This window comes from Haliotis rubra, unplaced genomic scaffold (genome assembly GCF_003918875.1).
Source record: "Haliotis rubra isolate DU_JTF1 unplaced genomic scaffold, ASM391887v1 Scf427, whole genome shotgun sequence".
Classification (NCBI taxonomy): domain Eukaryota; kingdom Metazoa; phylum Mollusca; class Gastropoda; order Lepetellida; family Haliotidae; genus Haliotis; species Haliotis rubra.
The window spans coordinates 585,155-600,394 of NW_025767110.1; the positions used below are offsets into that span (position 1 = coordinate 585,155).

The following is a 15,240-nucleotide window of genomic DNA, read 5'->3' on the forward strand; positions in this document are numbered from 1 at the left end:
TTTGCTATATACACGCCAAAACATTTGACATAATCATAACTCATAGACATATTCATGAAGAGTATTTTGCCATTGCGGGGGACATTGATGAGTTAACTTTGTCTTCTTGTTGGTTCTTAAGACTAGATATGTTTCAGTCGTTCAAAGTTTCTTGCGTTGTGTGAGAATGCTATATGCATTATTGAGATTGTAAAGTCACAGTTACGATAGGTGTGTGTGTTCAAAAATAGACTGTATATTTAAATATAATGATTTGTACAGACTTTTAATTTCCATGTTTAAGGCATATCCTGCTGTTTTCATGTAGATTTGCTTTTCACTAGCACTTTTTTTTGCTGATTAGGTTTCTTTTGTGGAATTTGAACTTTCCCAAGAGTGCTGCATCAACATCTTGGAACTTTGTCAGTGTGGCCTCTCTTTATCACATCTTTCAATCTTTCCAAGGACACATAGTTTTTGTATCTAAGAATTGTTTGAACAAATAATGCTGTTTTTATGTAGATTTGCTTTTCATTAGCACTTATTTGCCTACCAATTTTCTGTTATACCAATTCAGGTTATTCAAAATAGACTTGCCATACAAATACAAAGTGTTTCGTATCCCAGTTCCAAGGTATTTGTGTTTACTGACAGGCAGATTATATAGGCATACCGTCATCCAGTTGTACAGGCCAGCCTTGTAGGATTTACTGTAACAGTGAGATCATTTTTTCTGCGTCCATGCACATGCACATTTGTCTTTTCTGGAGCAGAACTTTAAAACCATTCAATATTTCTTCATCAAACTTGGCACATAGATTTGACATTTGACTTAATCATAACTAGTAGACACATTCATGAAGAATATTTTGCCATTGCGAGGGATATTGATGACTTTCATTTGTAATTGAAGGATTGAAGGATTTTCATTTGTAATTTTGGATGTATGTTTACTCAGTACTCTGAAGAAAATGTTTTTAAAAACGGACTGACATTCCTGTCAACTTTAATGCCTACAGTATTTTTGGTAAGCTTGCTCTTCATTCTTTGCATTACTACAGTCAACAGATCTTTTAAATGCTAAGAATTTATAGTTTTACTCAATTTTCAAAATGTGGGCCCACTCACAATAGTCTCTGTAGAGCTAAAAATAAGTGGGCCCACATTTCTGTTTTGACTTTGATGCTGACAGTTAAGTTGGTGGTATTGTAAGTAGAAGCTGCTTTTGATCTACAACCAAGGACAATGAAATGGCCTACCTTTCCTGTCCCACATATCAGTTTCTTCAACATCAGGGACACTCTGTGAAAACAAAATGACAGTATAACGTAACAGAATTAAGTAACTGACAAAGCAGTTTATCTCTTTCCCAGCGCCATGCTTTTACTTAGATATGAAACCAAACAGCATACTTCCAGTCTGTATTTAGAGTCAGTCAGGTCCTTCATAACTAACCATTGATAATGTGGTTTCACCAACTCTGCTCTGTAACCTTGTGGATAGCACCACTCAAGGCTAGAGACACATTTGGGTCCTGTGTTAAGGATCAAGTAACGAAGGAAATTGCTCTAAATTGTGTCATGATAAGTATACTAATGTTGTAACTGGGGATGTTTTAATTCTCTCACAACAGTGTTGAAATGTGGATCTGTAAATAATCTATATGCGACATGCACAGTACAGAGATAGCAAGTCCTCAGCTTTCAAGCTTGGTGTTACAGAGACGACTATTTCCGTATGAAGCTGCAGTGGAAAACCATCAGCTCAGAGCAGGAGCGCAGGTTTGCCTTGCTGAGGGAAAGAAAAGGTCTTATTGGTGAGCATTCCACTTGGCCTAATCTTAACAGTATCCTGGTTACAAAACCAGGTTGGGTTGTGGAAGTAGCGTTTCTTAGTTGTTTTGAAGTGTGTTGATGACTGAGCTCTGTGTTCCAGACAAGGATGTCACAAGAACGGACCGGACACAGAAGTTCTTTGTGGGCGAGAACAATCAGAATTTGCAGGTGCTCAATGACATCCTCATGACGTACTGCATGTACAACTTTGATCTAGGTGAGTCCCAAACTGTAGCCAGATGTAGTCTGTAATCGGTTGTTATCATGTGTCCTTGGTTCCTGTTCTCATGATTTACACTTGCACTGAATATGTATTTTGTGACTGCACACTGATGTAAATTTATATATATCAGTATTGTCTTGGAATCAGTAGTTGTGTATGTTTTTTGTAGAATCTTAACTGTCATGTTACTCTTATTGCATTGAGCGTTATGTATTGACAACACAAAGTGCGTGTAGAACCAATGCCTGATACATACCGGAAGTGAAAGTCTGACACACAAGTGTGGGGACTGACCGTGGCTGTTTGTTTGTCTGCAGGCTATGTCCAGGGCATGAGTGACCTTCTCTCCCCAATCCTGGTTGTCATGGAGAATGAAGTGGATGCCTTCTGGTGTTTTGCAGGATTTATGGAGAGAGTGGTAAGCTAATCTTCACACAGGTGTAATTCATCTTTGTTGGATGTGTGGGGCCATCAGTAACTCTTCTTGTAAATTCTTTCTAAGATGGGATAAAGTAAAGATCAATTTGTGGAAACTTTCAGCAGCCAAATGTGGGCCTGGCAGATTATGTGGAAACTTTCAGTAACCAAATGTGGGCCTGGCAGATTATGGGGAAACTTTCAGTAACAGAACATGGGTCTGGTGGATTATGTGGAAACTTTCAGTATCAGAACATAGTTATGACAGGTTATGTGGAAACTTTCAGTATCAGAACATGGTTATGACAGGTTATGTGGAAACTTTCAGTAACAGAACATGGTTATGACAGGTTATGTGGAAACTTTCAGTAACAGAACATGGTTATGACAGGTTATGTGGAAACTTTCAGTATCAGAACATGGTTATGACAGATTATGTGGAAACTTTCAGTATCAGAACATGGTTATGACAGGTTATGTGGAAACTTTCAGTAACAGAACATGGTTATGACAGGTTATGTGGAAACTTTCAGTATCAGAACATGGTTATGACAGGTTATGTGGAAACTTTCAGTATCAGAACATGGTTATGACAGGTTATGTGGAAACTTTCAGTATCAGAACATGGTTATGACAGGTTATGTGGAAACTTTCAGTAACAGAACATGGTTATGACAGGTTATGTGGAAACTTTCAGTATCAGAACATGGTTATGACAGGTTATGTGGAAACTTTCAGTATCAGAACATGGTTATGACAGGTTATGTGGAAACTTTCAGTATCAGAACATGGTTATGACAGGTTAAGTGGAAACTTTCAGTAACAGAACATGGTTATGACAGGTTATGTGGAAACTTTCAGTATCAGAACATGGTTATGACAGGTTATGTGGAAACTTTCAGTATCAGAACATGGTTATGACAGGTTATGTGGAAACTTTCAGTATCAGAACATGGTTATGACAGGTTATGTGGAAACTTTCAGTATCAGAACATGGTTATGACAGGTTATGTGGAAACTTTCAGTATCAGAACATGGTTATGACAGGTTATGTGGAAACTTAAGAGAACAAAGAGCATGTTGATAAGATCGTCTGACTGTTCCAGGCACACAATTTTGAAATGGACCAGAATGGAATGAAAGTGCAGCTGTCTCAGATCCACAAACTCATGCAGGTGTATGACCCTGAGCTGTGCAACTACCTGGGTGAGACAACAATTGCATACTTACTCTCTAAGATATTCATTTGTTTGACCATTCATAAAGAAATCAAAAGGCCTCAAAATATAAACTCTGGTCAAGCACTGTAAATTAAAAATCATGTAACTGTAAGAAGTAACAATAATGACAATAATGCCACTAGCAGATGGCTACATGTTGCTGTGTGATAAAAGCATACTGTATTCATATGTTACATTGCAGAGGGACATGATTCTGGCAACTTCTACTTCTGTTTCCGCTGGATACTGATTGTCTTCAAGAGAGAATTCCATTTCCATGAAATACAGAGGTTGTGGGAGGTAAGGAGTATGCAGATTTCTCAGATCCTTTTATGTGTAGTGGGAATATGGAATCTTTGTCAGAGATGACTCCGATATATCTTGTGAACATGACTGACTCAAGACATGACATTTGTAGAAGATACACATGTAATTGTTCACTATGCATGGCCATGACTGACCTCAACATGATTCAGATTCAGATACGAGGGAGCTCCAGTCATTCAGGACTTACTTAACCTATATTCTGTAGGCAAATGAACACATGTTACAACTCTTCCTGTGTATGAATGAAACAGTCAGAATGTTTGTGGTTGTGCAGGTCGTGTGGACAGATAGGCCATGCAAGAACTTCCACCTGCTCATGAGTCTTGCCATCTTGGACACAGAGAAAACAACACTGGTGGAGAACCGCTTTGGATTCACCGAGATTCTCAAGGTGAGTTGGTGCCATGTTTTCATTAACATGTCATCTTGCACTGTTTCTATGGACTCAGAGTTAGGTTTTGTCCACTGACCTGCTTTAGACAATGACTTCTTGTTTTCATCTTCCAGGTGGTTAACATATCAGTTAGGTAGCAAATTAATGACCTGTGATACATTTCAGCATATCAATGACATCAGCTTGTCAATTGCCCTGGATGACACGTTACGGAAGGCGGAAGGTATCTTCCTGCAACTGAAAGCCTACAAGAAGCTGCCACAGACTGTCAAAGAAATTCTGGGTCTGGCAACGTCTCCTGGGCACTCGACCTCCTCCTCATCACGTAGCACACCAGCCAGCACCCCTATCAATTACGAGAGCAGTCCTCGTCTGGAGTTGCGTGGACTCAATGTTACAAATGGTACGAGTAACTGCAGTTCGTCAGTCACAACGCCTGATGATAGCAGCATTGAAATCCTGGCTGAGACAGCTGATGCAGGGGTGACAAACTACTACCACTAGACACTGTGATAGATGCCACGATGCCGGAAGCAGGCTTATGTACATATGGTTAGCTGGTCACGTCCCCAATGCCCATTCAGTACTTCAATCAAGGGTCATAAATATACTTCTCTCAAACAATATATTCAAACCAGAAACACTTGTTGTGAAATTATGTTGAAAATCTAATTTCTTATGCATGTCTTAACTAGGTATTTCATGTTTGATTGGACACGTGTTTAGCTATTACAAATATGCCATCTTAAAATGCTGTTTGTATGTAACATATGCTGTGGGAAGACGAGATGAGCAACACATAGTGATCGTGTAACCTTGACCAGTCTGAAGCCATGATATGCCTTGATGCTCTTCCTAGTCCTGCATGTATGGGTTGTGTCAGACATAGAGAGAGAGAGAGAGAGATGTGTGTTTGTAATTTGCTGTAATGGAGTGTTTTGGAGCCTTATTTATTGTTACCTTGAGTACAAGAAGTGTCATCCTGTTAACTTGGATTCAGGGCCCTGTTCCACAAAGTAATATTAGCGCTTATTTTAGCAATGATCGTAAGTGTGTGTTAAAGTATTGATTATCATCTTAGTGGTGCTAAGATTGCTTTGTTGAACTAAGCCTTGATTATATCCTGATGTTACCTAGGATACAGACAATACAAAGGATAGTGTTGTCTTGCATAACAAAAGTACACCTTGTTACCTTGGATACATAGTAATACATCTTGTTACCTTGGATACATAGAAATACATCTAGTTACGTTGGATATAAAAAAATACTTCTTTATACCTTGGATGTAAGAATATCTTGTTGTTATCAGTGGTTCAAGGAATTTCAGCTTGTCATCTACACTTTGTAGTGTATCATTTGGTGGTTGTAAATAGACTTTTTCCATTATGTTGAGATGATCATTTACATTGTTATATTTGTCAAGAAATACATGTAGGTGCAGTAGGTGTTGATTTTGAATGTTTTCATATGTTTCAAAATATGCTCTATTATTTTTCTTTAACCAGATGTACATTTGTATTCCATGATTTTCACAATCCTTGTACATGATTAAATTTGTTGACCTTTGTATATTTTGGATTAGGCTTGAAAAAAGTGTGATCTGAAGAACTGGTACAGTAAGTACAGCTACTTTCTTCCTGTTGACAATGCATATAGATCTGTTGCTGGCCTAGATTCTCCACACCACAACTGCTGTGTGCTGTGTCAGTGGCCAACACAACCTGGCTCCATGTCACAATAGTTCAGGGTGAAGTGTGGTCACATGCAACTAGTCTTTATTATTGTAGCCTTTGGTTATGTGCTTTGACCATGCACACCAGTTGTCAGCAAGAACTGTCAGCTGTTTGCAGGCCATGTCCCTTTTAAAACAGTATTTAATCAAAATGTAAGATTAAGTCATCCCTGTTTATAGTGAATGTCTGATCTCTTAGCTTGTGGTCGAAAATATTTTATGCAAAAGAAACATGATGATGTATGGGTTGGTGAATGCTGGATGTGAGAGTTAGAGAGTGTGCTTGTAAACACTTCGGAATGTAGATTTGCTTCAGACATGTTAAAGGGGAAGTGTACACGAATAAATCACATTTATTTTTATGTGAATCAAAGTGAACTGTTTTAATTAGTTAATACCTATGTTTGAAAATATACACTCATTTTTCTTACAATGTAAGTATAACCCTAAAAATAAGTGCTGAAATGCTATGCCAATATGAGGCCTTTGTTTGCCGAGCTAAACAGGCCAGAGTTACCGCCCTTTGATTATGACGTAATTGGTGCCACTTGATTTTAAACTGGTCTCCTGTCTAGTCCCAAATCAAAAGATAATAATACCGAAATTAATCACGTGAAAAGAAGTTTGTGAAAATACGAAAGAAGCACAAGAACAGAAAATGTAAGCAGCAGGACAGGTTGATTGTGTGTATTTTCATTCATAACCTCACCTCAATGAAAATACCAAATATGTATAACAATGTTGACTTCCGTATGACATCACTATCGGGAAGCGACTTTTTCAAAATGGCGTTTTCGCTGACACGAGTATGCTGGAGCTTTCGAAGGAAATTTTCGTTCTTTCAAGCAACGTATATGCATAAATGTGACAATTCTGTCAGTCTCATTGTGTTTTCATTGTGACCAAGGGAGATAGTCAGAAATTAAGAGAAGTACCGTCATCGTTGTGCGTGAGTTTGCGTCAGTCATGGTGTCATGCTTTCAGAAACTATAATATGTTGTGATGAATCTAGAAAATCATTGGAATACACCTATTTTATTTAACTATCGCTTGCTAAGATACCTTCCCATGCATGTTCTAAAACTAATGAGCAAGTGTATGCAACAAGTAGGCGAACGGATACACAGTGTAAAATCTGGGATTGGCTTTGTTTACATTTCAAACCAGTGGTCCTTTGATATAGATTATATTAGATTTCACTGAAACACTTCGTATTGGTGACAAGAGTCCATTTGTCAGTTTATTTTGAACTGTATGAGGAATTCAGCTGATTTATGTAAGGCAGATGGTGTTGAATTATACAATTGATTTTATGGACGAAACATAACCGACATACATGTGACGTGATTTTATAAACACTCTCTAATATGGCTGAAAATTCACTTTGACGTTAATTGTGTTTGCGTATTTTCCAAAACATTCTCAGCGATTCTCGGTTCATCGACAATGTTTCAGAACGATCATTGGTGATTCGATCATACAACAACAAAACTACCGTTGATCACAATGATACGTCTTTTTCTTTTAAATTCAATTCCCCAGTACAATTTGACATTTGAATTAAGACATACTATAAATTACGCAAAACGTAGTGAATGGTGATTTAGTAATGTGTCAAAACTGGCGAGATTTACGATGCATGTAATTTTCAGTATATTTGATCTACAATGAGCGGATGATATCATAGAAAAACGAATTTCAAACAGAGTTCAAAACTGCAAATTGCATGTATCTGCGTGATGTATTTGGATATCAAAGTGAAGGTGGAAGAGGAGGGACATATCGTACGATTTATGTGGGAATTTTAGTAACAAACGTAGAATGCCGACACATTCACCGATGGCAAGCTGGATATGCATAGATCTATACGTTTTCGTTTTTGTGAAAAAAGATACTGTCGGAAAGGCGACCGACTCAGGTTGAATATGTTACACAAATTGGTTACGTGGAAACACTTTTAGTACAATATATGCGTTTTTTCAAACTGCAACGTCATCACAGTGTGGAACTGACCACATAGCCAGCTGACGGTCAGGCAACAGGTGGATTAAAACAGTAGCCTGCACATTGAGACACAAGAACCACACCTATAACTGCACCACGTGAAATGGGTCTAATAAGGTCTAGCGACATCATTCGTTTATTGTTTGGGCACCAATGACGTCATTTCCAAGGGACATAAGCCATGGTGTGTTTATTGTGGACATATAACTCTCGGTAAATGTTGAAAATATGAATTGATATAACGCAAAAAATAAATTAGTTACTTCTGATATATGTACGGGTTTGGATATAAAACTACTTGATAAACACTTTTTATGATGAAAAAGTGCAAGACAAAAAAGTTAATTTTCGTGTGCACTTGCCCTTTAACAGAGTGTTGATTCAGGTGCAATACATTATTGATGCTTATTTAACCTGTTGTTGATGAGACTGCCTTCATGACAACAACATGCTTGTTTATAAGGAAGGATTTCTAGGTTGTCAAATGAACGTAACAGATTTCTACTCACCAATTGTCTTTAGCAAAAGCATCTGTGGTCACATTCCCTATGTTGATCAAAGATGCTGATTATAATACAACAATATTTTGTCTGGTCCATGAAATTGGTCATTGACCATATATGATATGACAGTGAAATGTTTTGTTCCTTCAGTTAGTGAAGTATTGTGCTCCATGCCATTTTGAAACAATAATTTTGTGCCTGTGTGTAGCCTGTTTGGCAGTGTTTGTATCATGGAACATGATGATAATGTACGTCAGTTATTAGAGTACAGCTGTATGATCTGGAGAATCTTGAACCATGTGATGGGACGAGCTCAGTATTCAGTATGCTGTTAAACCTCATTCAAATCCGATGTTTTCCTCTGGTTACTCTCTGCATCAAGATTTGTGGGTTCTTGAGACAATCAGGAGGTGTCATTATATCTTCATGCAGAGGGATATTGTATCAGAGTAGACGACCTGTGTAATGAAACTGGCATGCAAACCATAATCCATATCTCAATACACATATTTTCTCAGGAGCTATGAATTTGAATATAGTTGGACCATCATTGCTTGAAATATATTCAGACAAACTTTATGGATAAACAACTTCCTTATTTGGTTTATGTGATGTTTCGATACAAATTCTTGTATCGTTGTCAAGCAGGTATGATACTAAAGAAGTTGTTTATAAAGTTTGTCTGTATGTTACTCTCCAACTTCTAAACAATGCCACTCAAAGAAGGTGCTTGACAGAGTTGACTTAAAATTATAATACTGAAACAAATATTTCTTTAGATACTTGATATACTAAATATTGTTGGGGTAAGATATCCCAGATAGTAGCATTTGCTTTGTCATATCATGTTAGCAAGGGCACAACATAATAATCAGATATGTTGTGCCCCTTATCTGAGAGGCAGGAAGTACTTGTGATTGATTTGTACATGTTATGATTAAAAGACATACAGACATCACTGATGTTTTTAACTTAAAGCAGATTTCTTTTAAGCTACCTTATCATTTATTTACAGCAGAAGTTGCTAAAGTGGACCACGTGTTGAAATGTTTGCACTATCACTTAGTAAGGAAATATGATATGAGGCTACATCATTGTGGAAGTGGTCAAGTAACAGTTGGTAGCATTGTGAAACCATGGCAAAGATGGCAAATGCTGTAGTGTAATGTCCATTACTCTGGTGATGTGTCTCCATATCTGTGGAATACAGGATTGTAGGTTGTATTTACAATTACTTGTCACCTTCTTACATTTTCTGTGACCCCAAATTTGGCACATAGCCTCGACGTTACCCTCAACTGTGAAGCATTGGAATGTGGACAAGCATGCTCTAGTGCCCCGTGGTTACAGCTGGAAACACATTCCTTGGGTGGTGAGACACTAAGCCACAGTGTCCAACATGCTTTTAATAGTGTGTTGGTCCAATTACATCAACATCTTTTTCATATTGACAAAAACACAAATATATATTTGGAAATGTATGTCTTAAATATATGCATTTCAAGTATGTTTTCGAAATAAATAATGTGTTGTTCAGTATATGAGCATCAACATAACACATTACTACCTAGAAAGCTCCCATCATGATGTTAACAGGAGGAGGATTCGTTTGGGATCAGGTAGAAAATATATTGTTTCAAGTAATAGTTTTGTTACTGCAGGTTTCAGCTAATCATATTTTTTCTGAACTTCATATCAGACCTTTAGTGCAGTAGGCTAATCTTTATTTGACCAAATTGTGTTGCCATAGGTTCAAATTTATTGTTCCAGGTCACCTGAGCCAAAATGAAATGCTTGTAGGAAATTAATGGATAATGTGTCATTGTTTGTGTTTTCACATTCATTCAACACTGGTTATAGGTAATATCTGTCTCTGCAAGGAGACTAATGTACGCGTAAAGAATGTTGAACAAGATTTGTTTGAAATCTGTTGAGATATTCTCTGCACATGATTCTTTGAAAATCCAACGAAATCTTGTATTACTCAATATTGAATCTTGTCCAATCAAATTGCTTCCTTTCATTCTTATAAATGTCCCTTGTCTCCAGCAAATTCTCCACATGGGTACAATGTGTGATGCCCATTTCTTGTGTCCCCCGCCGTGATGTTGCTGGAATATTGCTAAAAGTGGCGTAAAACCATATTCATTCATTCATTCCAGCAAATGCTAAGCCAGTGTGACCTGTTATACCGTTCCCCTAAATTTAATGTAGTATGTGTTCTCACCCGTTTCCATTTATACAACAGTAATTACAACACATTATTACAGATTATAACATGTCTCTGACCATTTTCTATTCCTCTCTTTACCAAACGTATTCTCACGAAGACAATTATTTATCCTTATTTGTCTTAGTTTGTGTTCAGTCTTGGATGAAATAGCAGGTTCTGAAACATAGGCATTAGTTTCGACCAATGACTGATTTTACTATGCCAATATTTGCTTAGTTAATGTCTATCATTACCTAGTAGAAAGATTTGCATGATGGTAATTAGGTTTTGCTGGACAGTATTTACTAATCCACAAACTTGATGACATTTAGTTTTCATGAAGAGATATACTTTGCATAATAATACTTTTGATACATTAATATTGAATCTCTTTTCATAACTTAAAGTGTTCCACTATTCATTGAAACAAGGATGGGATATTTGGGTATGTGGTGAGGTAGGGAGTGGTAATGAAAGCTGGTTACAATATGTACACATTGCAAACTGAATGGAATATTTGACAGTGTCGATAACTTCAAGTGGGGATGCTGCAGCCTGGTTTGAGGGTAGGTGAGTATGTCAGTCATGGAATACTTGTGACCATGTGAAGTGCAACTGTCATTTCCATTTTGACCAATGGTAGGCTTATGTTGAGTATTTATAGAAACAAACAACAGCAGTTTACATTAAGTGTGTGTCTCTGTTTGATTCGAAAGGAATGTTTTGAATAACTTTGACCTGACACTGACTAACTTTGCCCCAGGATGTCCAGTGTGGAAGGAAAGGATGAAAGCTTTATGTTAGTGGGATGTCTAAGTATTTCAATGCCAGGTTAACAAGATATTCTGTATGAATTAACTGTCTACTGTTGAAGTAGCATTCAGCAACTTTAGCTACTTGTCCGAAGCCTGATTCTAGTGTAACTGGGTCAAGTAATTTCAGAAATATTAGTCCATACAATTGCACTACATTTACTGAAATGATGCTGAGGCCAAGGTTCAAACTAGTAACCTCAAAATGCTTTCAGGACACTGATGTAGTAGTGTTGATTATGTGTATTGCTCCAGAAAGCAGATAGTTTTGAAGCAGAACACATTCCCTTTATAATCAGATGAACAAATGGAAATATTCAAAGTAAAGATCTGATAGAGACTGATTTATAAAATGTTCATGTTATCCATTAAAGTATGGTTAAAGATTAAATTATGTTACTTTTAATTTCAATAGTTTAACAGTAAATAGAAAATCAACGTAAGACCAAAACTGCCAAATTTGGATTGATATATTGAATTGTCAATAGATTTTTGGAATACCTAGAATACCAAATCATGCATAGCCTTCTATTTTTATAGCTGTTGATTTATTAATCTTTTATGCTAGTGACAGTGAGATGCAGTTGATCTGCAAGTGTACAGTCCATGTAAATAAAACTTTAAAAAATTGATAATTTGTGTTTGCACTGTTTGCTTCCTTTGTATCATCCTCAATATCTCCAGGGCTCGCTGTTGATTAAACCTCCACTAACCCCTGGATCTATAAACTAACTTCTCCCAATGGTGTGTCATCCTATGCATAGAGCTCAGGACACAAAATCTGTTGAAGCAATGTTGGTCTGGGTCGCTAAGAGTCCTTGGATGGACTCCACAGAGTATCTGGGACTTAAGTCCTGCCCCACAAGGAAGCACATATGACACATGTGGTCTCACTCAAGGCAAATGAGTGTGTTCATAAATTGCCTCTGTTCACTCAGCAGTGAATTGGTACCTGGTAGATGTACATCATTCCCCATCGATTCAACCCATAGCGGAAGTTTCGCGGCAGAATAAATGTTCCGCAATTTTGAAAAAACTGAAATTTTTGCCGATTTCCTCGTTTTGACGGTGCCTGTCTTTAAAAATCTTCTTCTCCAGAACGGCATATAGTACAATCGCGTTCTATATATCATTTTAAAACCCACACTCCGGACTACTTAAACCCTTCAAGGCATATGGATATCTTGAATTGTTTAAGAGTTATCGCCCTTGGAAGTCAGTGAAATTTTTAAGACGCATTTTCATAGGGTTAAGAAAAAGGTCACAACTCTGCATATAGATTCCCCCCACCACCCCCCCTTGTCCTACATCCTTATTGCCCCTGGAAGTTGGTCAATTTTTGGCAAAACGCATTTTTATAGGGGTCACAGCTCTGCGAAAACACCAAACTGTAGATAATGAAATGTGGAACATTTTTGCTTCACATTATTATGATGTAAAAGTCAATAGTTACGCCACAAACAGGGAGGGACATGAGGATTTTCGCATTTTGTCAGTTGTGAGAAAACTAACTGAAGGAAGCGGCGATTGATCCTAGATTTTACTGTCGCTTCCTTCAGTTAGTTATCTCATCTCACAAGGAAGCGACAGTAAAATCTAGCCACAATCGCCGCTTCCTGGTTTTCAAGTGCCCACAGAAATAGTTCCCTCTTTCACAGGCCGTAACTCAGTTGTTCTTAGGTCTACAGTCAAAACAATTAGTGTTCTGGAATTGCCATGATGTGGTCTCTCAGCAGTGTGCCTGACTGTGACAGGAATACGCTTGTCTTTTTTGACCACAACAAAATCTACAATATTTACCAGTAATCTCTTTTAGTATATGTCTGTAGATATTGCTGTATTATTTTGCTTTGTTTGACTGTGTCTTCCTGTTTGTTTTTCTGCAGTTTGTGAATTTTCCGTTTGTGTCAGCAGCATTGAATCAATGCCAAATTAATCTCAGGTTGGAACCCCGGCCTTTAACCGCACCACAGTAATATTTTAATGGTTGAGTTGAGTTGGGCTTTACGTGACATCGGCATTATTCCAACCAGCCATATAGTGATTAGAACAAGTCTGCATTAGTAGACATGGTAAGTACAGAGTCAAAATGAGTTTTATTTAAAAAACATCTATTCATTACGTTGTCATTTAAAAACAGAAAAAGTCATAGCACTAAATTTAAAAGCAGGCAATTTGTTAGTCACATCACACAGTTGCAATTTATGATACAGATAAAACTTCCCTCAGGTTGTTCACTATCAGATGAGCGCTCACGCGGGAGAACATATATCTCCTATAAAGCGACTACCACTGCAAAGCGTGGTCCACGTGCAGATATGGGAGACGATGTCAATTTCAACGACAGATGTAATTGACAATGACAAGGAGCTGTCAAATCTGAGCTGGAAGTCATCCAATGCCCAAAGAAATAGCGTTACATCGGCATTATCCTAGCCATACAACGTCGAGAACAAGTTTGCATTTATAAACATTGTAAGTACAGAGTGAGATATGAGTTTTATTTCAAATTGTTTTTGAATGGGTGTTTAACAAATGCACTATATACACACATAAATCTATGGTTGTTTCACATGTGCAGTATTTGCACATACGTGTATGCGTCAGATAGCTAGGATCACGGCGATTCCAGAACACTAATCGTATGGACCGTAGACCCAAGGACAGCGGATCTACGGCCTGTTCAAGAGAGAACTATATATCTTCTCCAGAACTACTTAAAAGTACATGACCCCGCGACCCCGGCTGCATTTCACCGATCCGCTCTCGTGTCAAAAACGTTTAAAATGGACGCTCCAGCTGGCGTCCAAAGAAACAGTACAAGTGAGGGGTGTATAGGGGAAGTCTGAAGACCGTCAGTATTGCCCAGGAGGCAATCCTAGTTATTATTATTATTATTATACTCTTCAAAAAAAAAAAACTTGACATAGGACAAATTTGAATTTTAGGAAAATATTTGACACAAACCAATACATGCTGAATCACAGCGTGTGGGGGAATGGTTGCCCACGACAAAACGTTTGAAAAAAGAAACGTTTTACAAAAACGTAACTTTACACACGTCTGTAGTGAATCGCTAAAACGCACCTTACTACTGGGAGTGTTAATGACAGACCCAGGTCAGGTTGACCTGAAGTTACTACCGCCGCCCAGGATCGAGACATTATCGTTCAAACACCACAGTCGCATCATCCATAACAATCCAAATCCCTGGACTCTCCGACCAGACAGTGCACAATTGGCTATGGAAAGCCAGACTTTTAGGCAGAAGACCAGTTAAACGTCATTCCCTACACCAACGTGATCTTTGGAGCATGACAATGCTCGACCTGTTTGACAGCCTGAGCTCTTCCTCCAGCAAAACAATGCTCAGTTGTTACTTTGGCCTTCTTGATCACCGGATTTGTCCACCACTGAACATCTGTGGGATACTATTGATCGACGCTTGCGCCAGCGTAATCCGCCATCTCAGACACTACAAGAACTGCCCACAGCACTTCAGCAAGTGTATCAAAACATTCCTCAAGACAGCATTCGGCATCTCCTTTCTTCTATCGGTCACCGCTGCAAGCTGTTATC

At 38.0% G+C, this 15,240-nt stretch overlaps 1 protein-coding gene across 2 annotated transcripts in view; it reads left to right on the forward strand.

The window, feature by feature from the left end:
- The window catches only part of LOC124288849 (TBC1 domain family member 15-like), a 32,991-nt gene extending 23,798 nt beyond the window's left edge, over positions 1 to 9,193 (forward strand). The window contains exons 9-16 of one of the 2 annotated variants that reach the window (XM_046725409.1): positions 1,701 to 1,795; positions 1,915 to 2,031; positions 2,355 to 2,455; positions 3,561 to 3,660; positions 3,877 to 3,974; positions 4,276 to 4,356; positions 7,046 to 7,049; positions 9,062 to 9,193. In XM_046725409.1, the coding sequence (XP_046581365.1) occupies positions 1,701 to 1,795; positions 1,915 to 2,031; positions 2,355 to 2,455; positions 3,561 to 3,660; positions 3,877 to 3,974; positions 4,276 to 4,356; positions 7,046 to 7,049; positions 9,062 to 9,090 (625 nt within the window). In that variant the 3' untranslated portion in view covers positions 9,091 to 9,193. Of the gene's footprint in view, positions 1 to 1,700; positions 1,796 to 1,914; positions 2,032 to 2,354; positions 2,456 to 3,560; positions 3,661 to 3,876; positions 3,975 to 4,275; positions 4,393 to 4,560; positions 6,538 to 7,045; positions 7,050 to 9,061 lie in introns of those variants that run through there. The other variant, XM_046725408.1, reaches the window with a different exon arrangement.
- The last annotated feature ends 6,047 nt before the right edge of the window (positions 9,194 to 15,240 follow it).